We start from the raw sequence: 27,782 nt of genomic DNA, 5'->3' as shown, positions 1-27,782 counted from the left end.
ATATAATACATAGTCATCGCTTAATGCGAATGAGACAAAAGAAAGGCATGACAGAGCCCCGTTAAACTCTTTGTATTCACTTGACGTAAAAATATTTTTAGTGCCTCTATTATTATAATAATAATATTGTTTATTATCAGCAGCATCAAATGCCAAGCAAAGCTCTTCTTTTGGAATTGGAAGTATTTGGAAGTTATCGCAGTTGCATTTTAATTCTACCTAATTCTACCATTTTCAATGTCAATGTCATATTTGCTGCATTTGCTGTCAGCAGATTGCCTGTCAGTTTTTTTCGGAAAAAAAGTAAAATGTCAATCAAGAAATTGCAAATTTCGTATATTTTTGAGACTTGTATTTATTTGATAATTTTGTAGATTATTCGATATTACTTATAGTTGCTTTTGAAAATCACTTTTAAAATCGTCTCAAATGTCGTTTTTATATTATAATTAGTGAAAAGTTATGTGATATATATGTACTTTAGTCGGATAACCCCTAAATGGAAATGAAAAATGAATAACAGTTCTGAATTTATATGGTCTGAGCTGCATTGCTCGAAGGATGCCCTGACTGATACCTATGGCTGGTTTATGCAGTTCCTTCTGGCATTCTTGGCTTTCACTTGCTTAATAGGTAAGTAAGGTGTTGAAACTGTATGGAAGTTATACAGTTCAAGGTTTTCCACGATTGACCAACACTTGCAGGGTTTCTACCTCGCTGCAGTCACAATATATAATGAAAATTAAAAATAATGTACTTATGTAAAGAAGTTTAAAGTTAAAATGCTTGTATCTAAAAATAGGTATGTATGACTATGTAAACATGATGATAAAATGTGTGGTATGATTTCCTTCTAATTGACGCAATAGTTTTTCAGGTTCGCTATAGCTTATAAAGGGTGCCATATTTGCAAATTAAGCATCATTTATTAATGAATATGAAATGTTCAACAAGTATAACATTGACGAAACTTTAGAAAGTTTTGCATATCATGTACTTTTATAGTTAAAGTTTAACTGCTATTTTATAAGTTATGTAGTAATGTTGCATATTCAGGTAAAAGATTCTGTGAGCCACGATATGCTAGAAGGCCATGGCTCATCTGGTTTTACGACACATCCAAGCAGGGCCTGGGGGCTCTCATCATACACGCAGCCAATGTATGGCTGTCTCCACACCTCACAGGAAACCCATGCACTTGGTGAGTTGGGAAAATATTATCTTAAAGAGAAGTTGCTGTCATTAAAAATGGATAAAATAGTTTAATAAAAAAAATATATGTTTTATTTCATTGGATTGGTCAACAATAGTGGTTTAAAACTTTAAAGTGATGAGATCTCTATTTTGTTTCCTACAAAAGAGTGGAATAAGAAATAGATAAAAAAGTGTTTAGGGAATGCAAAGTAAATAAAAAAAGTAGATTGCATTTGGTTACCATGCTGCATATTGAAAACCAATATAGAAAAGATAGAGACAAGCAGAGATATACAATATCTTTCATGGTCTAATGGTTAGAGTGTTGGTCTCTTGATCTGGAGGTCCTGTGTTCGAATATTTGTGCAGACATATCTAAAAATCGCTTTCTGATCTCTATTTAGTGAGGACGTTGCAGGCTGATAACCTGATTGTCGAAAGATGTTGTGTGCTTCAAAGGGTATGTAAAGCAGTTGGTCCTGGGTATTCATCACATTTACTTAAGTAAATAAGTAGTTGTTACATGAGTTTTATATCAGGGTTAATTGTAACACTGGCACCAGAGATAATGAGGTTGGTCATTGACCTTACAAGTCTCATTAAAAACAAGAAGAGAATTACTAATAGATTATACATGTATGGTGACTTTAAAGTATGTATGTATAGTGACTCCCTCACTCTCAGAAACTACAAGAACTGGCAGTGTAAAATTTTCATGGGGGGGTTCCTGTAAGGATGTAGGTGCTCACTAAGACGGGATTTTACGAAATGCAACCTCTAAGGGGGTAGAAAGCAGTGGCAAAGTTTGTATGGAACTTCTGTAGTTTTGATAATAGACATAGGTATTTCATTTCACGCGAATGAAGTCCCGGATGACAGATTTAGTATATTATAATAACTATATCGCTGTTTATTATCTAAAACTACTTTTATTACCCTTTAACCATTGTTGTTGCACTATCCTGGTACCAAGTCTTTTTATGGCTGATTTTATGGTAGTGGTTGCCTGGAATTAATTGGTTCAGAGCAATAAGGCTGCCCGCCTTTACTTTTGCTAAATGTTTGTAAGTGTGCAATAAAGTGTATTTGTGATTTGATGAAAATAAATAGATTAATAAAAATTAAAATAGCCTGTACTCACTGACTTTTACATTACCTTCTATTATTATTTACTGAAATCTAATGATTAGCTGATGTGAGCAAAATCGACACCCTTCTCGTCAGACTGTCCTAGGATATAGGCCTCCTCTAGGCTTTTCCGAATGTGGCGTTCTTTAGCCGCTCTTCACCAGCTTTTTGGAAGGTTGTCTTTCCATCTTTTATTTTGTCTTCCCCATTTCATTTGATAATTACGCCTCAAATGAGGTGCGTAGCCATCCTTTAAAGGAACAATTGGTAAGTTTAAATAACTTAATAATTTATCTTCCAGGTACATAGTGAACTTCATGTTAGACTCGACTCTGGGTCTGCTGATCATATGGGCGGGAATCAGGCTAGCACAGTACTGTGCCCGGAATTATGATATACCGCTTATCAATTTTGGTGAATATGGTAAGTATTGAATGATATTGAAGAACTTTATTGTAACTTTAAGATAAATTTTGGTGAATATGGTAAGTATTGAATGATATTGATAAACATTATTGTAAATTTAAGATAAATTTTGGTGAATATGGAAAGTATTGAAGAACATTATTGTAAATTTAAGATAAATTTTAGAGAATATGATAAGTATTGAATCATATTGAAGAACATTCTTGTAATTTTAAGATAATGGTGGTATGGTATGTTAGTGGGCTCTATTTTCCGCATTTAGTCACCCATTATGCGTGTTTTAGATAAAAGAACACAAAAAAGGACCCTTAAGATAATGGTTTTATGGTTCTTTTCTAAAGCTCCGACTCCTTGTCTTGTCTAGTTAAATACAAAGATGTGTAGATTTTCCGTCTCTTTCCATTTCATCATAATAGGGTAGTTTCCAACTAGTCAAATCAGTTACTTTTTACTAAACTTCAAAACACGAATAGAATATAGAATTTGTATGAAAAAGCTCACTGTGACGTCATAGAAAACGTGATAAATGTCGGACTTATTACGTTTTTTTTATTAAAATTCATAAATAAGTTACTTAAAGTTAGTTTTAGATCTGTCTTTATTTAGTAATCTAGTAAGTTTCATAATTAATCTTCAACCTACTTAATACACGACGCAATTCCTTGCATTGGATATTTGATTGATTTCTTCTTAATTTGTCAGTAAATACATTAAAGTTATGTTATATTTAAGTATTGTTTTGTTTTTCTTCCGTTAGTTTTCTATGGCAAATCATTGTAAGGCTCAATGCACACAAACGCGTACATATGGGTTAACCGATCTTTTCTCTTCTAACTTAATTTGCCTGTCACAGCTCACTAATATCATATTAATTATTATAAGATCATCAGTGGAAATCTGTAATTAGTTTTCTATTGATATGACTATTTTGTTTACCTACTGATTTTTTTATAACTGTTGGTTATCCTGAAATAAAACATTAGAAACATGAGCTGAATCATCCCCCTCATTGTTCGGTACGGTGTCACTAACACCTGTATACAGGGTACCGCAAAAGTATAGAATTAAAAAGAATTAAAAAAAAAAAAAAAAAACATGATATTTCCGACGGAAAATTCCACTTGATATCAACTCAGAATCATGGTCTGAATCATCCCCCTTAGTATTCGTTACGATGTCACTAACACCCTGTATTATTAATGTGTTACAGGCAAGCCCCCGCAGTGCGCGGCGTGGATCTGCCAGTGCGTGCTGTATGCAGCGCTGGCGACGTTCGCCAAGTCTTTGTTGGCGCTGGTGCTGCGGCTGCCGCCAGTGGTCGACGTGTTGTCCACGCTGCGCTTGTCGCCCGTCTCCGACCCGCGGTTGGAGCTCGCTGTCGTCATGCTCATCATACCTTTCTTTGTTAATGTGAGTAACATTACATAAGGTCACGACTATATTGGCTACTAATCGTCGTAAAGACTGGGCACCTTTAGGCCTAATTAAATGATTACTCATATCCCCATTTTAAACGCGGTAAGAACCCGTTATTATGTGTTTTAATTATGATATTGGCCCCGATTCCTGCAGACACCGCCTAATTTTATTTTAAGTTATATCCGTCATTTTCATATCCGTCGAAAAGGAAAGGGACGGATGATTCACAGCTCTTAATTTTAGGAAGAATGAGTAAATGAATGAATAACCCGGGCGAATCAAAAGGTACGTCCCTGGTATGCAATCCGTTTGACGTGCTGTCTACTTAACTGTGTCGGGTTATTGACTGACGTAAAATTTTTAGACGGTTGGTTTAGATTTGTGCTTAAAATTGACGTGTGTTCCATAAATTTTATGCTTGTCGATTACCCGTCCCTTTCCTTTTCGGCGGATAAGAAAATGACAGATATAACTTAAAATAAAATTAGATGGTATTTACAGGAATTAGCACCAATAACCGCGTAAACTTAAAACAATGTATAAACAACAAAGTCTGTCGTCAATTCTTTAATTTTGTACCGGGTGAAAGGGCTCACCTGCAGAAAATCTAAAAAAAGTCTCAAGAATCATAATCAAGAATCATACAAACAAACCCACGCGTCAGAGTACTGCGGGGCGGAACGCAAGAGGGAAATCACTGCCCTATTTTCCCCTAAAAAAGTAGCATGTAAAATGCTCCACCGACAAGAGCGTGGCTCTTAAATTAGTGAGTGAAGAAACATGCATAATATAAGCTCACGGCTATATCCTAATTGGGGTAGCCAGAGGTACGTTCATCACAGGATGAACTAAGTACCCACACCTCACCGAGTTTTCTGTTAGACCAACGTGATATGTGGTGAGCCGTATCGCCGTCTATAATGGTCGAGCCAACTGTATTAGTGAAATTAATACCTCATTGGTGCAATTCTGGCACCGGATATTAGTTTTAGATTGGATTTTTGTGATATGTCCCCACCGGGATTCGAATCCGGATCGTGAACGTAACGCTCATCCACTGAACCAAAGAGGTCATTATAAAATGGACTATTGACCTTAATGTTACTATCAATTAGTCATATTTTCCTTGTTATTTGTCTTTATTGTTTAGCTATATTATACCACTAGCTTTTGCCCGCGTTTTCGTCCGCGTGGCGTGTTATAAAAGAGAGATCTTTGTGTGTGTGGGAGAAAGGTTAAAAAAAATAATTTAATGAGGTTATAGTATAGGTAGCTCAGTTAAATAATGAATTGTTATTAATTTTTAGATTATTAGTTTATGATTATTTAGAAAATAGGCGTGAGTTTATGTTTGTATGTACGATCAGAGGAGGCTAACCCTGAAGTACCTATAAGCTTTCGTCTGGAATTCAGAGATGAGAATGCTTTTTTTCATACAAAAGTTTTTTCCCGCTAATTCCCGTTCCCGTGGGAATTTCGGAAATTCCTTTCTTAGTGCACCTCAACGGTACCTAAGCTACGTCCCTTCCAAATTTCAAGTGCCTACGTTTAGCCGTTTAGGCCGTGCGTTGATATGTCAGTCAGTCAGTTTATCCTTTTATATATTTAGATATGAGACCAGTCACCTAATTATTCTAGTCTTACGCAACGCAAATGGTCGTTCCATTGTGAGTTCACTACGCTTATCAGTTATGTGTTTACTAGAAAACCAACAGATATCGAGTTATGATAGTTACAATTTTATGTTTCTTTTGTGAGGAGCTCGACGGCGTAGCGGTTAACGCGCTCGGTCTGCGATTGTTGAAGTTAAGCAACTTTCGCAAAGGCCGGTCATAGGATGGGTGACCACAAAAAAAAAGTTTTCATCTCAAGCCCCTCCGTGCTTCAAAAGGCACGTTAAGCCGTTGGTCCCGGTTACTACTTACTGATGTAAGTAAGTAGTCGTTACATGAGCCATGTCAGGGGCCTTCGGCGGCTCAATAATAACCCTGACACCAGGGTTGGTGAGGTTGGTAATTCACCTCACAACCCACTCGATAGAAGAAGATCCCTCAGTCGATTTTAAGCAGTTGATCGTGTGTCTAGTCGCTCCGAGTCCAGCCTAGAAGTGTTAATAATTATCAATAACGCAGTATGAGAAATATAATTTTACAATGGCCCCGATTCCCGCAGACACCTAATTTTAAGTTATACCCGTCACTTTCTTATCCGCCAAAAAAGAAAGGGACGGATGATTGACAACTGTTAATTTTAGAATGAAAAAATAACCCAGGCGAATAAAATAAGCATCTCGCTCATATGCAATCCGTTTGACGTGTGCTGTCAAATTAATTAGTTATTGGCCAATATAACATTTTTGAAGAGACCTGAAATTGACAAGTGTTCCATAAACTTTATGCCTATAGATAACCGTCCCTTTCCTTTTCGGCGGGTAAGAAAATGACAGGTATTACTTAAAATAAAATTAGATGGTGTGTACATAATATATGAAAAATACCGCAATGCATCAGAGTTTAATCTGTATACATTAAAGTCTGCTATCAGACTGAACAATAATTGCGCAGTCGCGTCAGATAAAATAATAAAACTTGCGCAGTGCCACGCGATGATAAGTAATTTTATGGTATGTTAAGAGTACGTATAATTAAAATCTGTCTTCAGATTGACCTTTCGACGTGTTCCAGCGGCTTGACAATTTAGACTAGTCGGCTAATTAATCTTAAATTATGCACTTCTGGATCATTACTTAGTAAGTTTTAAACTTAGTAAGATACATGTGTATGTTATAACGATATACGTATTAGTCCAGGATTCTGGTGTTAGGGTTGGCGGATAGTAATCGACCTCATGATACCCGCCAAATGACGGATTCAAAATAGCCGTAGATCTATTTGTATGGTAATTTAAGCACGACATCCGATATACATAGAGGGGCTCGGTGGCACAGCGGTAAACGCGCTCGGTGTGCGATTGTTGAAGTTAAGCAACTTTCGCAAAGGCCGGTCATAGGATGGGTAATCACAAAAAAAAAGTTTTCATCTCGAGCTCCTCCGTGCTTCGGAAGGCACGTTAAGCCGTTGGTCCCGGCTGCATTGACAGTCGTTAATCAATCAATCCGCACTGGGCCCGCGTGATGGTTTAAGGCCCGATCTACCCATCCATAGTGAAGGCCCGTGCCCCAGCAGTGGGGACGGTAATAGGCTGATGATGATCCGATATACATACATACGTACACATAAACTCACACCTTTTTCCCACTGGGGTAAGCAGAGACTATGTAATTCCATTTGCTTTGATCCCGACACTTCTCTTGCTTCCTCCACATTAATCAGTCGTGTCATACACGCACACCGGTTCAGAGTAGATCGTACTGAACGTTTTCTTGTCATCCGATATCTTCAAGGAATTTTCTACTATCCGTCATACTCGGATAGGATAAGAACGTCTTGTTAAATTTGGTTTTCTTTTATTATTATAAATTGGTAAGTAGGCCACTTGTGTCAATATGTGCCAATAATGCAATGGACTAAACTGACGCATATTTTTCCTAGTGTCGTTTATTAAAGTTGCGCATCTGTTGAAAAATAATTATATTTTTATTCAGTCTGTAATATTTGCGTACAGGGGGGTTAAAATGGCCACATCGAAGCAATTCATCTAAGAAAGCAATGTTGCAATTTGACATTTGCGCATATAAAAAAATAAAAGTAAGTGCGCAATGCAAACAAATGTCAAATAGCAATATTGCTTTCTTAGATGAATTGCTTCGATGTCGCCATTTTAACCCCCCTTAACTAACGCTTATGATTAGGGCTAAACGGTAATTCCTAACGTAAAATGTCAAGTTAAAAAATAAAGTTAAATAATTACTTATCAATATAAAAGTATTCGCGGATTTTATGTTTAAAAAATGTTTTCCTTTTTCAGATTTTAATATTCTGGGTGACCGACAACTTCTTGATGTATCACCCAAGGGGAGTGAGCAGCAAAATTAAAACGAAGGTGAGTTTAAAGAAACAACATCAGCTCTATTTCGCTCTAGCATAAGTAGCATAACAGTGGGACAGGGGTGTATAACAGTGGGACGAAAATATAGAGTACAGCCTAGTGTGAAAGAGACGAGACATACGTCACTCTAATCATGCTACCTTATTAGGGGTACAGAAACCGTTACCAAGAAGTGTGAAGATTACCGTTATATTTTTTTCTATGTTACTGACGTGGATTTTATTCCGAACTACAAAACCTCCTTGAAAGCATCTGCTTGGTTCTCAAACTAGGCTGCATGGTGCACAGGCCGATGCACAGGTGACTGATCTCCCATAAGAAAAACCTTCTTTTTATACATATGGCGCATTAGTCATTCTCAAGGAGACAAAAGGAATCTTCGATTTCCCCCTAAGAATTAAGGGGTTGTGACCTAGCTATAATTGGGTCAGGTTAAGTCTGGTATATGCATAGAATAAAGAATAATACTAAGTACGTATAGAACGGCAACTCTCCGCTCCCCACCAGCGGCTAAACTACGTTTACCTCACCCCCTGTTGCCTATTCGGGCGGACACACACTTAACCTAATTTTAGTTTGACAGCTCTTAAACTAGTGCCGTCCTTCATTTGAAATACGTGCAAGAAAGAGATGGAGCTAGTTTTAGTCCTGTCAAATTAAGTAGGTGGTTGCCCGAATCGGCCACTGGCAAGTTCGAACTTTATTTTAATTTGACATTTGTCTTGGAGTTGTCATAAGCGAAAGATAAAACGATTTTAGAGCTTCAAGTCTCACTAAAATAAAAATGTACTTCGTGTCTGTTAAATTAAACACCAATCTCCTATAATTTGTTGGTTATCTGCTTATATTCGACTTGACTAGCTATAGTAAAAAACATACGGATTAATTATGTGCTTGACAGAGAGGCTGACGTAGAGTACAGTTACCAGTTGGCCAATAGCACATAGCACAGATATTAGGATTGTAATTTCCAAGTCGACAGAGACGGTGAGCAGATTCCTAAATATTTAACAGTTATCAGTGATTCTCCTGATGTCCGACTTTTTTTTATTAATCTTACTTTTTGACTTCGTTTCATGTTTTGAACACGTTCTTAGGACAGTCCAAAATTTCAAATGCATTTATTATTTTAATTCGTTCTATTATTATTTTTTAATTAGACGTAGAAACTATTCTTTAGCATTCCTTATATAAAGCTAGATCTGCGTTGAATTTATAATTTCCAGTCGCCCGCTCATTATGTGATAAGTACAGTACATCGATACTCAGACGACAGTTGGCCGTTCTCACATTGCTTATACATGCAAATAAAGGGTATAGAAATAGGGTATTGGATTATTTAAATTGTTGTTTATTTACTTTAGCTAACCGCAATGCGGTACAAAAAGGAGTACTGCTTAATGCTTATCACTTAATAATAATATTTTTGCTAGAGGCGAGACTAGCTCTCATGAAGTAGTTTTTATTACACTGCCATTAGGTACATTAAGCATCGTAATATGGTGGTGCCTATAACGCGCAGATTCGCGTTGCCGGACATCAAAGGGTTTTATCGCGATAAAAGTTGTTACGAACAATAGCCGTAGCATGGAAGCGCGACGCGATAATTTAAGATTAAACTAATAGAATTAGGTTATTTCTCGTGTAACCAATAACCTTCGTCCATATAACGCATCGAGTGCTGTAATGATGCTGTTATGCTTAGGTATACCAATGAAGTATCATGTTTTTTTTAAATACGTGTATTTTTCGCTCTTAGGTACGTTACCAGTCCATAAAGAAGCAGAAGTCAGGGTCCGAAGACGAGGAGCATTCAGCTGATGAGCGGCTGCTGGGCGCCAGCGTATGACCGCAGAGAAAGCCCGGCGCGTTGCGGGCTTGAACCACTTGCAATCTCGTAGGTAGGCACTTGAAGGTGTAGACGAAATGGAGGTAAGAAATATCTAATTGGTTAAATATATTATTCCTGTAGTACTATCTAGCCTGGCGCGTATGCAGTACAGAAATATAGAGTACCCACGCCTAGTGCGAAAGAGATAGAAAAGAAAGTTCTACGCTTCATTCATGCTGTAATGCAAAATATTGTGTGTACCCGTAGCACACTACGTAACACATAAACAAATTTTATTGGCAACTTATCGCGTGTGACGCGCCTAGCACGGGTACTGTGGGCTTAGCACCGTAAGCACGCGACTCTTTCTCGCCGCGACAGAGATCATCTGTCTCTTTCTGTGCAGTACTGTGAGAGAGTGATGGGTGATGTATCTCGAGGCGAGAAAGAGTCACGCGCTTACGATGCTAAGCCCGCTGATTCTATTGTGTGTAACGGAATCCTCAGTCTAAAAAATCCTTTGGTTATTAGCGTCGATGTTTTGTTATAATAAAAGTCAAGTAAAGATAAATTTACCTCCAGTTTTGTGTATACCCTTCTTGGTTAGGCGCTAGCTTGGCTTGGTCGTTATTTGCAATTTTTGTTTACTTATTATGTAATATTGCGGGTGCAAATATTTTTCGGTCTACAGATCTCTAATTCTCTGTAGTCTATGGAACACACGATACTTGATCTTGGTCGGGCAGATATTAATTTTTTTACGATTTATCTTTTTGTGCCTTTCTCTGTATACACTAAGTATTACACTCTTTGTACACAATGACTAGACTAAGTCAAGCTAGTAATAAAAAAATGTAAAATAATCATGTAAACATGAACTATGAATATTTATATACAAGCTACGGCGTGAAGTGTACCTATTCCAAATGTACCTTAGGTTTTAATTTTGCTTATCATAATGTTTTGGATTTTACTTTTTATATTTATCACGTACCAAAGCTGTTGTAGGCTTCTATTATATTATTGGCGTTTCATGTAATTTTGAGTTTAATTTAGACTTGTGATATGATTGATTGTGGCCATACCTTGATTTTAAGTCAACCATTCGAATATTCGAACCTAAAACGAATGCAATACGTTAATACTCATTGAACGAGTCAATAATAAGAATGTATCTATCATGTACAAAAAGTAAACATAACCTAGACCTTAGTATCCTTAAAAATTGGAGCTAATTCAGCTCATTGCTAACTTGTTTGTTGAATGCATAAACAAGCAATGGCGCGAATTTCGGCTACCACCAACTGAATATGACAGGACTAAAACTAGCTCTATCTCTCACTTATTGTAAGCGAAGGACGGCACTAACTTAAAAACTGGTGCTAATTCCTCTAGACACCATCTAATTTTATTTTAAGTTATATCTGTCATTTTCTTATCCGCCGAAAATAAAGGGACGGGTAATCGCAAGCATAAAATTTATGGAACACACGACAATTTTAAGCAAATTTTAAGCACATATCTAAAACAACCCTATAAAAATTTTGCATTGGCTAATAACCCGACAGAATTAAGTTGACAACATACGTCAAACAGTTCCCATACCAGTTAGATACCTTTTGATTCGCCAAGGTTATTCATTCATTTACTCATTCTTCCTAAAATTAAGAGCTGTCAATCATCCGTCTCTTTCCTTTTCGGTGGATAAGAAAGGCACCATAGGCCCGGCCCGAATAGGCACCATAGGCAATGGTGCTAATTCCCGCAGACGCCATCTAATTTTATTTTAAGTTATACCTGTCATTTTCTTATCCGTTGAAAAAGAAAGGGACGGGTAATCGACAGACATAAAATTTATGGAATACACGTCAATTTTATGCAGAAATCTAAAACAACCGTCAAAAATTTTACATCGGCCAATAACCCGACAGAATTAAGTAGACAGCACGTCAAACGGATTGCATACCAGCGAGATACCTATTTTATTCGCCCGGGCTATTCATTCGTTTTAAAATTAACTTGTCGACAAACATCCGTCCCTTTCCTTTTCGGTGGATAAGATAATGACGGGTATAACTTAAAATAAAATTAGACATGTCTGCAGGAATCGGGCCATTGTGTTATAAATTGACTTACTAATAATTATGATCAGGTCCAATTTTTAAGAACGTCTAAGGTCGCATACACACATCATTTTAAATACTTAGATCACCAAAAAGCGCTCGTTTGTATTTGAAATATTTAGATATTTACCCAAATGTTTTTTTTTATGTTTTGTAAAACGATTTCTTTTAAATAATGTTCCTAAAATGGTATTAAGTACTTAGGTCGTCGTAGTGCCATGGTTTTTTAAACAATGTACATTGACATCGAAGAAAGACTGAATAAGTCGATGAAATTATTCGATCTTCCATTATATTTTTATTCATTATTTACTTAACCCTTTAGTATGTATACAAACCGACATTCCCTCTTACTGTGAACAGGAATAATATTATTATGTTTATGGATAATATACACTATTATATTATGTGTCGAACGAAATCGTATATATATTATGAAATTGAACAAACATTGTATATTTGTTATAATGTAATAATATATTTAAATAAATTCGTCACATCAAAGCAATTCATCTAAAAAAGCAATATTGCTATTCGACATTTATTTGCTTTTTTATATGTGAAAATGTCTATATTGTGTTTTAGGTGAATGATGGACTTTCCTGGGCTAGGTCCCCCATAAACAACGCAGATGGCGCTGTCGAGGTTTAATGTCATAATTACCTATTTTCCCATTGCTTGGGTACATAATTATTCAAAAATATAATTTAATGGCCAAGGCATGTATAAAAATATTTGTTGCTTGATATTTGGATCAGATATGATATAGAATTACGTTGCTACTAAGAGTGGTAATAATAAACTAATCTCAGTTTCGAGACTGCCCTCAAGATCATGTCAATGTGACAGTTCTTATATAAAAACAGAGACTTGAGCACGGTCTTGAGGGCAGTCTCAGCTGAGATCAGTAAAACCACCATTGGGGTGGAATTAATAAACGAAACTCAGCTGAAACTGCTCTCAAGATCATGCTCAAGTCCATGATTTTCTATAAGAACTGTCACATTGACATGATCTTATGGCAGTCTCAAGGCTGAGATTAGTTTGATAATACCACCCTTATATTGCTTCTCTTTATTTTGATCAGAATAATTATGGGTGGAAGATATGTTTTACCTGGGTGTAATAACAAGGATAGTTATTACCCATATCCAAAAAACAAATACAAAAGGTGCATATGTATGTTTTCATGTGAAATTAGAAGGAATAAACGAAGGCAAGTCTGTACAGCGCCATCTATATTTGTTTGGGGTACGTAATCTGAAAAGTCCCTCATTGCAGTACTAGTCCAATTTATTTCGACACATCACATTAACACTTCCTTCGGGAATGTTTTAAATTAAATAACCGATCGTCTATTACGTTTAATTCTTCAAATAATGGCAGCTGGCTGACTACGGACAAAAACGTACTCAGCATAAAATATGTACGGAAGAAATTAATAGATGGTTATATATTGTACTGTCATAGAATAAACAATATTACTACGTGTAGAACGGACAGTGCGCTCCGCATCAATTCGTATCGGTGCCGAACTGGATTTACCCAGTAGGGCTAACATGCGCAAAGTGCTAAAATTTGTCACGGTCATTTTATCGATTCCAATGATTTAATTATTAGTCATTTTGTCGTTTGGTGCGAATATGTGAACCCAAATAAGTCGTGTAGTTCTGTCAAAATACGAACAAAATCACGTGACACACATGTTAGCGAAAAAAAAAACCTTATCGATTTAGACAAAATGTATTGAATCGATGATTTTATCATATTAATTTTATCACGTTGCGCTTGTTAGCCGTGCTGGTATCACTTTAATTGTCCGTAAGCCTTTAAGCAGTAAACGAGCGCACGCAGATTGTCTGTCTCTCTCGCGGCAAGGCGGCACACGGAAGAGCGAGATTTTTGTATGGAGTGTCCGACCTGTGGTAACGTCTGAAATATTGTATTTATTACTGTTATTATTTAATGGTATTCTGACGGTTCACATTGACGCAGTAAAACAAAATATAGGTACCCTGTTGTACCGTAACTGTACCTATAATACAGGGTGTTAGTGATAACGAGGGTGTTTCAGACCATAATTCTAAGTTGATATCAAGTAGAATTTTCCGTGAGAAAAGCATGGAACTGAAAATAATTTAAAAACAATAAACCACTGAATATTGATCGCTGCAAAAATATATTTAAGAGTATAAACTCGAATGACAAAAGTAAATCTCGGCTAGGGACGATCTCAATGTCGCTTCCGTGTGCAGTCAGCCTAACTGTTTGATAAAAAAACTATGTATTCAAAATATGTTGCTGTTTCGTTCTTTCGCAAAGAATAATAATTATGATAAATGGGATCTATTGTAAATATTATATTTTAATAAGAGTAAGTTTTGTATAAAAATGAGCTGTAAAAATTGATAACGAGCTATATACATAACGGTATTGTAATATGTGCATCTGTTCACTGTTTGTGCGAATATAATTCACATAACATGTTTATTGGTTTTTATTTAAAAGCATTATTATAATTCACTAGATGACCCGGTTACCCTCGTATCACCCTTTTCCATATTTTATCACCGTTCAAGCCTTCCCTGGACTTCCACGAATATTTCAAGATTAAAATTAAAATTAACCGAATCGGTTCAGCTGTTCTCGAGTTTTAACAAGTAAAGAACAGCAATTCATTTATGTATAGAATTTGCATCAAAAGTGGCTGAAAAATATCAATCCATCCCATAAAGGATTGCGGGCGCGATATGTATGTGTATGTATATGAAACCTGTACTTTTAAATTATTTGTAAATCAATTGAAAATAATAATGAGATTGAATTTTAATCATTGATTGGCTTCCTTTCTAAATTAGCATTTTATAATTTGTCTTTGACCCAGATATTTATACCAAAGACCATGGTCCTTGATTTATACCCTATTTAACGTAGTATGACTAGAAGGACAACAGGACATAGATATAGTACATCGCCCAGTGCGAAAGAGACGAGAGATATATCACTAATAATGATACGGTAAACAGGGGATAGCGTATTCTAACATAAATACTTTTTGTATATGTTACGTATTCCAGCCACCTCATTCCACCTTTCGTTAACCTATAGTTTAGCTACTCTGTAATATCTATAGATGATATACTTACGTGATTATTTACAAAACGATACTGGTTGCTATGCTGTTGCTATAGAAATTCGAAGTTTTGTTGAATTCCTCAACCAAATCTGACGTCGTTTCGACACCTCGCGTCCGATTTTCTCGTACTACTTAATTGTCAATAACAAGTAACTTTATTTATTGTATAATGCTTATTATTAATATTTTTTTATTGTAATAGACATTTTCTACGTAGTTTTTTTACGGTGTGCTAGTTAAGTTTATCAAAATGGAGGAGAGCGAACTGCGTAAACTGCTGCGAACAAAGAATGGGTGCCGTGTCCCTGCGATGCCCCCAGTGCCCGATGTCAATGTGATGAACAAACTACCCTTCACGCCTATTCCGCATTACAACAGACTCAGGGTAACTAAAGTTTTGATATATATCAGGAGTGCTCTTTACAATCCCGCCTGGGGTTTTTGGAAAACGAAATATGCAAATTGGCAGTATCTCAAAAACTAAAAGCTTCCTCACACCATAAATTTTACAATATCAGATTTCTAACCGTTAAAAGATTCCTCGTCTATCACATTTCGTTTTCCCAAAATCCGAAGATTTACTAACATCAGATCTCGCATTTTTTAGTTCATGTAGTCTCTTGGTTTCACTTCGACTTAATGTTATTTCCCTTTTGAAGTAGATATATTACTAATATTAAACAATCCATTTCCTTTTAGGAAAAGCAGCAGAAATTCCGGCAAGTTCTTGAAGAAAGAGCGACACAAAGGAAAGTGGAGATAGCCAAGCCGCCGCTACAACGTCGCGAGCGCGACCGCCTCGAGATAGCGCAGGAGCGCCACATCGCTGTCATCCGCGAGTGCGCCGAGAAGACCAAACCACCAAGCATGCTCAAAACGTGGGAACGAAAAATCATGAGTCTAGTTCCACCTAAACTCCTAGAACCGTACCCGACCGTCACCGAAGCCGTCATCAGGGACAGTAAAGAAGAGTGGGACAGAAACCTACATGAGCTGGCTGTTCGAACTGTCATTCGCGATATCCCTGGCGTCCCACGTAAGAGATACGTAGAACCTTTCTTTAAATATAATGGTATCACTCCCAACTACGAAAGAATGATGAAATTCCGAAAGAAACTTCAAGATGGATCTCTACTATTCCATCCATTTATCAGACTCATTATAGAATCTGCAGAAAGAATGTTCCCAGAGTTTATAATCAATTTAGCCAAATTTCGAGCTAATGGCCCTATTCCGTTGCCGGACTTTGAGTCTAAAATAATGGATCAAATCAGACGTGCGGACCATCTCGTTTCTAGTACCTGGTTTGGGGTTCTTGTTCAATGGCTAAAAAACCCTAGATGTCTAAGAGGTATGCGTCCCAAGAAAATACCTGACTTCATCAGATGTGCTACCAAGTTAATATCAATGCAAATTCAGGAACTGATGCGCAGGTCTATCAACGCAATAATATCGGCGATGTTAAATCCGGATCAAGTCCCCATTTTGAATTTAGATCTGGACTTTGTAGAAGAATTTGAGTATGATAAAACTTTACAAATTGTATATGAAACATTTCATAATATAGCCGATGCTATATCCACCATTGCGCAAAGGCTAATGCCAATAGAAGAATACCTAAGAGTACCCTATGTGAACGATTGTCTACCAGTTAAATACAACGATTGGCTTTACAATGATGGTCACGAGAGACTGCAGCAAGCACTTGATGGAGTGTTTGCGCCACTCATTGCATACCAGGAGCATCTACGTGAACACTACAACATGCTTTATGGAGTTTCGGCAAGAGAAGCTTTAGAGGCATTTATTGCAAAGCAACACGAGTTCGAAATTGGACGGACAAAGATACTGTACTTCCAAAACATAGGTTACGATATAACTGCAATGCTTGAAAATGAATATTTCAACTGTGCAGTCGTCTGTCAGCTTAGGATGATCGATGGCTTAAAACGCAGAGTTTCTAATTTTGTTAACTCCATAATAGCAGGAATAGTAAAGACTCACATGGAAGAGAATGACAATATTTGCGCAGAATTTGAAGAAATAGCAGCAAAGGCTCTTAAAGATCCGGCAAACGCCGCTGAACTAGTAGAACAAGGCAACTATATATTATATGCAAAAACAATTCTAGTCGAAATTTTGAAAGGAAGAATCATGCGGCAAATTAATATCGTTTCCAATCTCTTGGAGTTAACGGAACTATCTGAAGAACACGTAGAATCGAATACACGTACAGTCAATTGGCTTAAAAAAATTAAACCAATATTCGACAAAAATGCTGCCGCCTACGAGCAACATAAAGCAGAAATGGAAGAAAACCTCTTAGCAAAGATAGCTTTCCTCAATAAGGAAGTCAAAGAAATGGCACCTTTTTTAGAGCTTTTAGATTACATGGATGATGTTGACCATACACTTGAATATTTGGAATATTTAAGAAAACTGGTACACCGTTTGCATGATTGTGACGCCTTAGTGGCTTGGATTAATAACGAAGAAGCTACTTTTAAATTTCCTATTACTCACTATCCGGACTTAGAAGAGTTAAAGGAGTATATTATACCTTTCCACAGTCTCGTACATCTCGTCCATCGATGGAAACGCAGTTACTTTACGTGGATGGATGGTCCTTTCGAATATATGGATCATAATCAAATAGAATATGATCATGATTTTTACTACAAAGAATTTTTAAAGATTTCAAAAAATTATAGAAATAAAATTAAACAGCAAATTGCTGAAGGAGTAGAAAAGCGATTTGCAGGGCTGGTAGAAGATCTTGATGTTAACATGCAACCTGCGCCTATGAAATTATGCGCTCAAGCTATAGCCGAATTAAAAGAGTGGAGACCTAACGTTCAAATGGCACACATAATGTGTAATAGAGCACTTATGCAAAGGCACTGGGACGAGATGACGCTCATCGCTGGATTTGATTTAACTCCCACTGCGGGCACAACCTTGCGAAAGATTATTGATTTTGATTTATGGGATAAAATTGACGAATATGAAATCATTAGCGTTGCTGCTACTAAAGAATTAGCTCTAATAACAAACTTAAATAAAATGATAGCTGAATGGGCTGACATTTGTTTCAAAACAAGCCCTTACAAAGATACCGGTATTAATATTCTATCTGGATTGGATGATATACAAAGCATATTGGATGACCACATTGTTAAAACAATTGGCATGCGCGGATCAGCATTTGTAAAACCCTTCGAAACACAAGTCAGAACGTGGTACGAAAAGATAGTAAGGGTCAATGCAACCATTGATGAATGGGGCAAAGTACAAAGCCAATGGTTGTATTTACTACCAATTTTCTCTTCTAAAGACATTGTTGCTCAAATGCCCGAGGAAGGAGTTATGTTTGTAGAAGTTAACAACATCTACCGCAGGTACATGGGTTCTGTGGAAAAAGATCCTCATGCCCTTGATATTGCTGGAGCCTCTGGGGTTTTGGAGCAGTTTAAAATTGCGACTGCATTGTTGGAGAAAATAAACGATGGTGTTAATAACTATCTTGAGAGAAAGCGGTTATACTTCCCAAGATTCTTCTTTCTATCGAATGATGAAATGCTGGAAATATTATCGGAAACGAAGAATCCCCTCAAAGTTCAGCCGCATTTGAAAAAATGTTTTGAAGGTATAAATAGATTGGTATTTGATCCTGATTTCTTTATATCTGCTATGGTTTCGATGGAGACCGAACAAATTGAATTCGTCGAACAAATCAACGTTCAAGCTGCAAGGGGTTCAGTTGAGAAATGGTTGGTCCAAGTTGAGGATCAAATGTTAAAAGCAGTTAGATCTGAAACTGAGCTTTCTTATTATGACTACCCAACCTTACCTAGAGCAGATTGGATATTGTCATGGGAAGGTATGGTGGTATTAGCTGTATCTCAAATATATTGGGCTGTAGATGTTCACGAAGCTCTAAACACTCATAAACTGAGTAATCTTCAAGCATTTCATAAATCTTTGACTAAACAGTTAAATGAAACAGTGGGCATAGTTAGACGTCCGACCTTGTCAAAATTAAGTAGCATTACAGTGAAAGCTCTTATCGTGATCGACGTACATGCAAAAGACGTGATAATGTACCTTGTCGGAATGAATGTGACTGAAGTTACGGACTTTCAGTGGCTGGCGCAACTGCGTTACTACTGGGAGGAAGAACGGGTCAATGTGAAAATCATTAATGCAATCGTTAAATTTGCGTATGAATATTTAGGGAACTCTGATAGATTAGTCATAACGCCTTTAACGGATAGATGTTATCGTACTCTAGTCGGTGCTTATTATCTTCATTTAAATGGTGCACCTGAAGGCCCAGCGGGCACCGGTAAAACGGAAACCACAAAAGATTTAGCAAAAGCCTTAGCCGTTCAGTGTGTTGTATTTAATTGTTCTGACGGCCTAGATTATAAAGCTATGGGCAAATTTTTCAAAGGATTAGCATCTTGTGGTGCTTGGGTGTGTTTTGATGAATTTAATCGTATAGACGTAGAGGTATTATCTGTCATAGCTCAGCAAATATTATGTATCGTTCAAGCAGTAAGGCAGAAACTCGAAACATTTTTGTTTGAAGGTACTACTTTGACTTTAAACCCTGCTTGTTACGTGTGTATCACTATGAATCCTGGTTATGCGGGTCGTTCTGAATTGCCGGACAATCTCAAGGTATTATTTCGAACTGTTGCTATGATGGTTCCCGATTATGCTATGATAGGTGAGATCTCATTATACTCTTTTGGTTTCTTTGATGCTCGTAATCTATCAGTTAAAATAGTAACTACGTATAGATTATGTTCGGAACAGTTGTCATCACAAAATCACTATGATTATGGAATGCGAGCTGTAAAAACTGTGCTTTCGGCAGCAGGTAATCTAAAGCGCAGTTTTCCTAATGAGAATGAAAGTATATTGCTTTTGCGGTCTATTACAGATGTAAATTTGCCTAAATTTTTATCGTTTGATGTGCCATTATTTGAGGGCATAATATCTGATTTATTTCCGGGTATTGTTTTGCCTAAACCGGATTATGAAAATTTGTTAAATGCCTGCAATGAAGTTTGTAAAAATAATAACTTACAAGCTGTAGATTGCTTCTTACTTAAAGTGATACAAACTTTTGAAATGATGATTGTCAGACATGGTTACATGTTAGTAGGCGATCCATTCTCTGGAAAATCAATGACACTAAAAGTGTTAGCAGAGGCTCTTACCTTGATGCATGAAAGAAATATTCCTGGTGGGTGCGAATGTATGTTTAAAGTATTAAATCCAAAAGCTGTCACCATGGGCCAATTGTATGGTGCATTTGATCCCATATCTTATGAATGGACTGATGGCATCGTAGCGACAATGTTTCGCGACTTTACTACAGAAGACACTCCGGTTAGAAAATGGATAGTGTTTGATGGTCCTGTAGATGCAGTATGGATTGAAAACATGAATACTGTGCTAGATGACAATAAAAAACTATGTCTAACTTCTGGTGAAGTCATGGCAATGTCAAATGTTATGTCTATGATTTTTGAAGTAATGGATTTGTCTCAAGCTTCCCCTGCAACAGTATCCAGATGTGGCATGATATACATGGAATCTTCGTCTTTTGGTTTTGAACCATTCTACAAATCTTGGACGAATACACTAAATCCAATATGGTATGATGAGAACGAAGAATATATTTTTACCATGTGTGAATGGCTGTTTGAACCTTTGATTTATTACGTTAGAAAGTATTGCGGTCAACTCGTAACAGCTGGGGAAGTTAACTTAGTAATTAGTACTCTTCGATTAGTGGTCATGTTAATGGATGACGCAATAGAAGGAGAAGAAGACACCCGATACACTAGAACGTGGTTCACTGCGTCGATGATGACAGCCCTCGTTTGGGGCGTCGGCGGCATCCTCAATAGTGACTCTCGAAATAAATTCGACGAAATAGTAAAAGAATACTTTAGAGGTGACAATGGTTTTCCAGGAGAAATAGATAGAATTGATGTATCTATACCCACTGAAGGGATGATTTTTGAACACTATTACATGTACAAAGGAAAAGGCTGCTGGAAGCCTTGGCCAGAAGCTGTGAAAGCAGTCCAAATTAAGGAACAAATCAACCTCCTGCAAACTGTAGTTCCAACTCTAGAAACAGAAAAATATATGTATATATTGAGGTTGCATGTGGAGTTTTGTCAACCGCTGTTACTAATTGGGCCAACAGGAACGGGAAAAAGTTTTTATATTCAAAGTTATTTGATGAACAAAATTGATATGGAGAAGTACGTACCGGGATTTCTTACGTTTACAACTACAACCTCGTGCAATCTCACACAAGAACTAGTTCTTTCAAAGCTAATAAAAAGAAGAAAAAATAACTATGGTCCCCCTAAAGGCAAAAAAGCAGCAGTGATTTTTATTGACGATATGAATATGCCAGCAAAGGAAACTTATGGCGCCCAGCCGGCTATTGAACTACTGCGGCTATATTTTGATCAAGGGCATTGGTATGACCTAAAGAGTACAGAGAAATTATATATTTGGGACACATTCTTCGTCGGCGCTATAGGCCCCGTTGGTGGCAGTCGCCAGTTAATATACCCAAGAATGTTACGGCATTACAACATTTATTCAATAAACGAATTTTCCAAGGAAAGTATGACTAAGATATTTACAACTCTTTTGCAACTTGGATGGAGAAGAAACGGCTTTGGCCAAGACGCCCAGCCTTTTATAGTTAACATAATAACTTCTACTATGGAAATATACGGCCAAGCAATCGAAGGCTTAAGGCCGACCCCTGCAAAATCGCATTATATATTCAATTTAAGAGATTTTTCTAGAGTCATTCAGGGCTGTGCTCTATTAAGAAAAGAATCTGCTGAAAATAAAAAGACGTTTGTCAGAGTTTGGATACATGAAGTCATGCGCGTATTTTATGATAGACTGGTCGACGCACGTGACCGCACTTGGTTTTTTAATATTCTAAAGAAAATTACTTTTGAATATATGAAGATTGCATTTGAAACGGCGATGGATACTTATCAAGTTGAAGAGACAGGCGAAGTTCCTGAAGCACAATTAAAGAAACTAATGTTCGGTTGTTATTTAGATTTAGAAAGTCTTGAAGGCGAAAGAAGGTATGATGAATTGCCGTCTAAAGAGACTTTCTTAAACATAGCGATAGCTATGTTAGTTGAGTACAATGCATTACATAAAGCTAAAATGAATATTGTATTGTTTGATTACGCATTGGAGCATTTATCTAAAATATGTAGAGTGCTATCTATGCCAATGGGTAACGCATTATTGGTGGGAGTCGGAGGTTCAGGACGTCAATCTCTTTGTCGCCTTGCCAGCACTGTGCTAGGACAGAGTTTATTTCAACCAGAAATTACCAAAGCTTACAGTGTTAAAGATTGGCAGGATGACATTAAAATTGTCCTTCGTGAATCAGGAGGCCTTAATAAGGATACAACTTTTCTATTTACTGAAAGTCAAATAAAAGAAGAGGTTTTCATCCAAAACTTAGATAGCTTGTTAAACTCTGGTGAAGTTCCAAATATGTACGGTTTGGATGAGAAGCAAGAAATTTTAGAATTATGTCGCTTAGCGGCGCAAGGAGGAAATAGAAATCTTGATATTAGTCCTTTACAAATATTAGCATTCTTTGTTGGTCGTTGTAGGGCCAAGTTACACATATGTTTGTGCTTCAGCCCAATAGGCAGCGCGTTTAGATTACGTCTCAGATTGTATCCTTCTTTAGTTAATTGCTGCACAATAGATTGGTATGATGACTGGCCAGAAGATGCTTTGGAGATGGTTGCTAATTATTACATGGTCAAAGTAAATGTACCTGATAAGGTAAAATCAGCTGCTGTTATCGCTTGTAAACAGTTTCATGTTGACTCTCGTCGTATCTCGGATGATTTCTATTCTCAATTTGGCCGAAAAACGTACATAACTTCTGCTTCATATTTAGATCTAATTAAATCATTTACGACGTTAACAAATAGAAAGCAAAGAGAGTTGAAAGCGGCTAGACTAAGGTATACAAATGGTTTAGACAAATTAAATATGGCCGCTGAAGCCGTTTCTATAATGCAACACGACTTGAACGAATTAAAACCTCAACTGATTATAATGGCCGAAAAGTCTGCTAAAATGATGAAGGAAATAGAAGAAGAAACAGCAGAGGCCGACAAAGCAGCTGCCCAGGTGAGAGAAGATCAAAAAGTTGCAAACGTTCAAGCTGCTGCCGCTCAAGAGTTAAAGAAGGATTGTGAAGCAGATTTAGCTCTAGCTTTACCAATTTTGGAAGATGCTATTGCGGCTTTAAATACTTTAAAACCTGCTGATATCACCATTGTTAAATCTATGAAGAATCCTCCTGCAACTGTTAAACTAGTAATGGCCGCAGTCTGTGTTATAAAGCAAGTAGCCCCTGATAGAATACCGGATCCTAATAATCCTGGCAAAAAGATAATGGATTTTTGGGGACCTAGCAAAAGAATTTTAGGTGACATGCAATTTTTGGAATCCCTAAGAAATTTCGACAAAGATAATATACCAATTGATGTGATGAAAAAAATAAGAAAGGAATATCTGTCACATAAAGATTTCAAACCGCACATAATTGCTAAGTCATCATCAGCTGCTGAAGGTTTATGCAAGTGGATTATTGCTATGGACATGTACGATGCTGTAGCTAAAGTTGTAGCTCCGAAAAAGGCTAAATTAGAAGCAGCTGAAAGAGAATTTGCGGAGACTATGGCTATTTTGGAAGAGAAAAAGGCTACTGTTGCACGTTTAGAAGCTAAACTTGCCGAATTAAACGAAGCATTGGAAGAAGCTAACATCAAAAAGAAAGCTCTTGAAGATGAAGTTCAGTTGTGTATAGATAAATTATATAGAGCTGAAAAATTGATTGGTGGTTTGGGCGGTGAAAAAGTACGTTGGACAGCTGCTGCTGAAAATCTACAAACTCTATTTGACAATTTAGCTGGAGATATTTTGGTGTCATGTGGTATAATTGCTTATTTAGCTCCCTATACCCATCCAGTCCGTGTAAATGTTATTGATGACTGGCGAGATCTTGTAATTAAGTTAGAAATGCCACATTCTGAAGTATATGTTCTTAAAGATATTCTAGGTACAGATATAAAAATCCAGAATTGGTGTATCGCTGGTTTGCCTCGAGATTCTTTCTCTATCGATAATGGTATTATATTAAATAATTCTATGCGATGGTCTTTAATGGTCGATCCGCAAGGACAGGCTAACAAATGGGTCAAAACCATGGAAAAAGCTAATGATTTGCAAGTATTGAAGTTCACTGATGGCAATTACATGAAAGTAATTGAAACCTGTTTAGAGTACGGTAAACCAGCTTTGATAGAAACTGTACAAGAAGATGTTGAAGCACCTTTGGATCCAATCTTGTTGAAACAAACATACCATCAAGGCGGTAAAGAATTTATAGCACTAGGAGAAAATGTCCTAGAGTATCATCCTAATTTTAGACTTTACATGACAACTAAACTGCGAAACCCTCATTACTTGCCTGAAATCTTTAACAAAGTCACCTTGATAAATTTTGTATTGACTAAAGAAGGCTTAGAGGATCAATTGTTGGGTATAGTTGTTGCTAAAGAAAGACCTGATCTGCAAGAAAAGCGTGAAAAGTTGATTGTACAAGGTGCTGCCAATAGGGCTGCCCTCAAACAAGTTGAAGATGATATTTTACGTACTCTACAAGAAACGAAAGGAGATATATTAGAAGACGAGACAGCAGTCGATGTTTTGGATAATTCTAAAATTTTGGCTATTGATATTATGAAGAAACAAGAAGCCAGTGTTGAAACTGAAGAAATCATAGAAAAGTTTAGACTGGGCTACAGGCCTATAGCATCGCATTCAGCTATACTATACTATTGTGTCACTGAACTACCAAATGTAGATCCTATGTATCAGTATTCATTAACGTGGTTCATTTACCTCTATATTATATCTATTGAAAATGCTAACAAATCAAAAGACTTGGAGAAGAGGTTAAAGTTTTTGAAAGAAACTTTTACGTATAATTTATACAGCAACGTATGTCGGTCTCTTTTTGATAAGGATAAACTTATGTTCTCATTTATTATGTGTTCTAAAATGATGCTAGCCACTGACGAAATGGATCATAGCGAATATTTATTTCTTATTACTGGTGGCATAGCTACAGAAAATCCTTATAAAAATCCTACAGACTGGCTACCTGACAAAGGATGGGATGAAATATGTCGCATAATCGACTTACCTACTTATAAAGATTTCAAAGAAGATTTTATACCTAATGCACGACAGTGGAAGAAAGTTTATGACGATATGGAACCTCACAACGTTCCTTTGCCGGGAAAATGGGACACTAAATTAACAGCATTTCAAAAGCTGCTAATCATCAGATTTTTGAGACCTGACAAACTAACTATTGCTATATCAGAGTTTGTGGAGAAACAAATGGGGAAGAAATTTATTACTCCGCCTCCTTTCGATATTGGGAAGTCTTTTGGTGATTCGAATTGCCTTGCGCCTCTCATTTTTATACTATCTCCCGGTTCTGACCCAATGGGTGCTCTTATAAAGTATTGCGAAAGAATGGGATATTCAAATAAATTTAATTCTATATCCCTCGGACAAGGACAAGGACCTATTGCAAAAGCAATGATTGAAAAAGCCCAATTAGAGGGTGGTTGGGTGTGCTTGCAGAATTGTCACTTAGCTGTGTCTTGGCTCTCAACCCTCGAGAAGACAATTGAAGGATTTGATCTTACCAATACTGACCTTAGCTTTCGCCTATGGCTAACCAGTTACCCTTCAGATAAATTTCCGCAAGCTGTTCTCCAGAATGGTGTCAAAATGACAAATGAGCCACCGACGGGTCTACAACATAATTTACATCGATCCTATATTTCCGAACCTCTGAAAGAGACTGAATTTTACGAAGGTTGTCCAGGAAAAGACAAAACCTTTAGTAAACTTTTGTACGGCATAAGTTTCTTTCACGCAGTAGTACAGGAGAGAAAGAAATTTGGTCCCTTAGGATGGAATATACAGTACGGCTTTAATGATTCTGACTTTCATATATCAGTTATGCAATTACAAATGTTTTTAAACCAATATGAAGAAATTCAATATGTCGCTATCAAATATTTAACAGGAGAGTGCAATTATGGAGGTAGAGTGACTGACGACTGGGATCGTAGGCTAATAGTGACAATTTTAGACAATTATGTAAATTCTGGAGTTGTGAACGATCCGAATTACTTGTTCTGTGATATAGGTCCGCAATACGGATTACCACGCAGGTGTGAATATCAGGACTATTTAAAACATATCGAGACGGTTCCTGTGAACCCGCCACCGGAAGCTTTCGGATTACATATGAATGCAGGTATAACTCGGGATTATAGAGTGTCTATGGAGATAGTTGGTTCTTTGGTCCTTGTGGAAGGTGGGGGCGGCGGAGGTGAGGGCGGTAACACGGAAGCAGTACTGATACACATGGCAGCAGAAATTGTTGCAAAACTGCCCCCGTTGTATGATATAGAAACAGGCAAGAAGAAATATCCTGTAGACTACAATGAATCTATGAATACTGTACTTATACAGGAGATGGAACGATTTAACAAACTGAATAACGAAATCAAAAATTCTTTGAATGATCTGCAAAAAGCTGTCAAAGGGTTAATAGTAATGTCGCCAGCATTAGACATGCAATCCAATGCCATGTTACTGGGACAGATCCCCCAGAACTGGCGCAAGGTATCTTATCCGAGTCTGAAACCTTTGCCTAGTTACGTAGCGGATTTTGTAGAACGCTTAGAAATGCTTCAAGATTGGTATGATAATGGGAAACCGCCGACGTTTTGGCTCTCTGGGTTCTTTTTCACTCAGGCATTTCTTACTGGATCTATCCAGAACTATGCTCGAGCTAAGAAAATACCTATAGATTTACTAGTGTTCGATTTCGAAGTCCGTCATGTTGACTACGAAAATGAGTCACCTGAGTGGGGCGTGTATGTACAGGGTCTGTTTATGGACGGCGGCCGCTGGGACCGGGATTCGTTTGCTATAGCAGAACAATTCCCGAAAATTTTAAACGATAATATGCCAGCTCTATGGCTTTATCCAAAAATGAAACAAGAATTTGAAGAGGGTAGCAGATATAAATGTCCTCTTTACAAAACGCTAGAAAGAAAGGGAGTCCTGGCAACTACAGGACATTCGTCCAACTTCGTCTTAGCTTTCTATTTACCTTCAGATAAGCCTGCAGCACATTGGATTCAACGAAGTGTTGCCTTACTGCTCCAGCTTGACAATTGAATATGTCGACATTTTATTATTATCTTAGGTCGGGCTACTGCACACAAAATGTATTCAATTTTACGATACGTTATAAATAGGTGACGCACGTATGATATGCAATTTGTTACTGTTGTAATAACGAAGTAGCTTTGCTTTATTTTAT

At 37.1% G+C, this 27,782-nt stretch overlaps 2 protein-coding genes across 2 annotated transcripts; both read left to right on the top strand.

The window, feature by feature from the left end:
* The first annotated feature begins 295 nt into the window (after positions 1-295).
* On the top strand, positions 296-14,617 carry LOC126374553 (store-operated calcium entry regulator STIMATE-like). The gene is made up of 6 exons (XM_050021218.1): positions 296-633; positions 1,057-1,201; positions 2,624-2,745; positions 3,959-4,158; positions 8,095-8,169; positions 9,935-14,617. Exons 1-6 carry the CDS (start codon positions 513-515, stop codon positions 10,022-10,024), a joined length of 753 nt encoding a protein of 250 aa, XP_049877175.1. The 5' UTR covers positions 296-512; the 3' UTR covers positions 10,025-14,617.
* An 889-nt stretch (positions 14,618-15,506) lies between these two features.
* Positions 15,507-27,716, top strand: LOC126374550 (dynein axonemal heavy chain 12). The gene is made up of 2 exons (XM_050021211.1): positions 15,507-15,650; positions 15,965-27,716. Exons 1-2 carry the CDS (start codon positions 15,516-15,518, stop codon positions 27,635-27,637), a joined length of 11,808 nt encoding a protein of 3,935 aa, XP_049877168.1. The 5' UTR covers positions 15,507-15,515; the 3' UTR covers positions 27,638-27,716.
* Positions 27,717-27,782: the final 66 nt, after the last annotated feature.

This window comes from Pectinophora gossypiella, chromosome 17, assembly GCF_024362695.1.
Source record: "Pectinophora gossypiella chromosome 17, ilPecGoss1.1, whole genome shotgun sequence".
In the NCBI taxonomy this organism is placed as follows: domain Eukaryota; kingdom Metazoa; phylum Arthropoda; class Insecta; order Lepidoptera; family Gelechiidae; genus Pectinophora; species Pectinophora gossypiella.
This window is presented reverse-complemented; position numbering and strand designations above follow the sequence as displayed.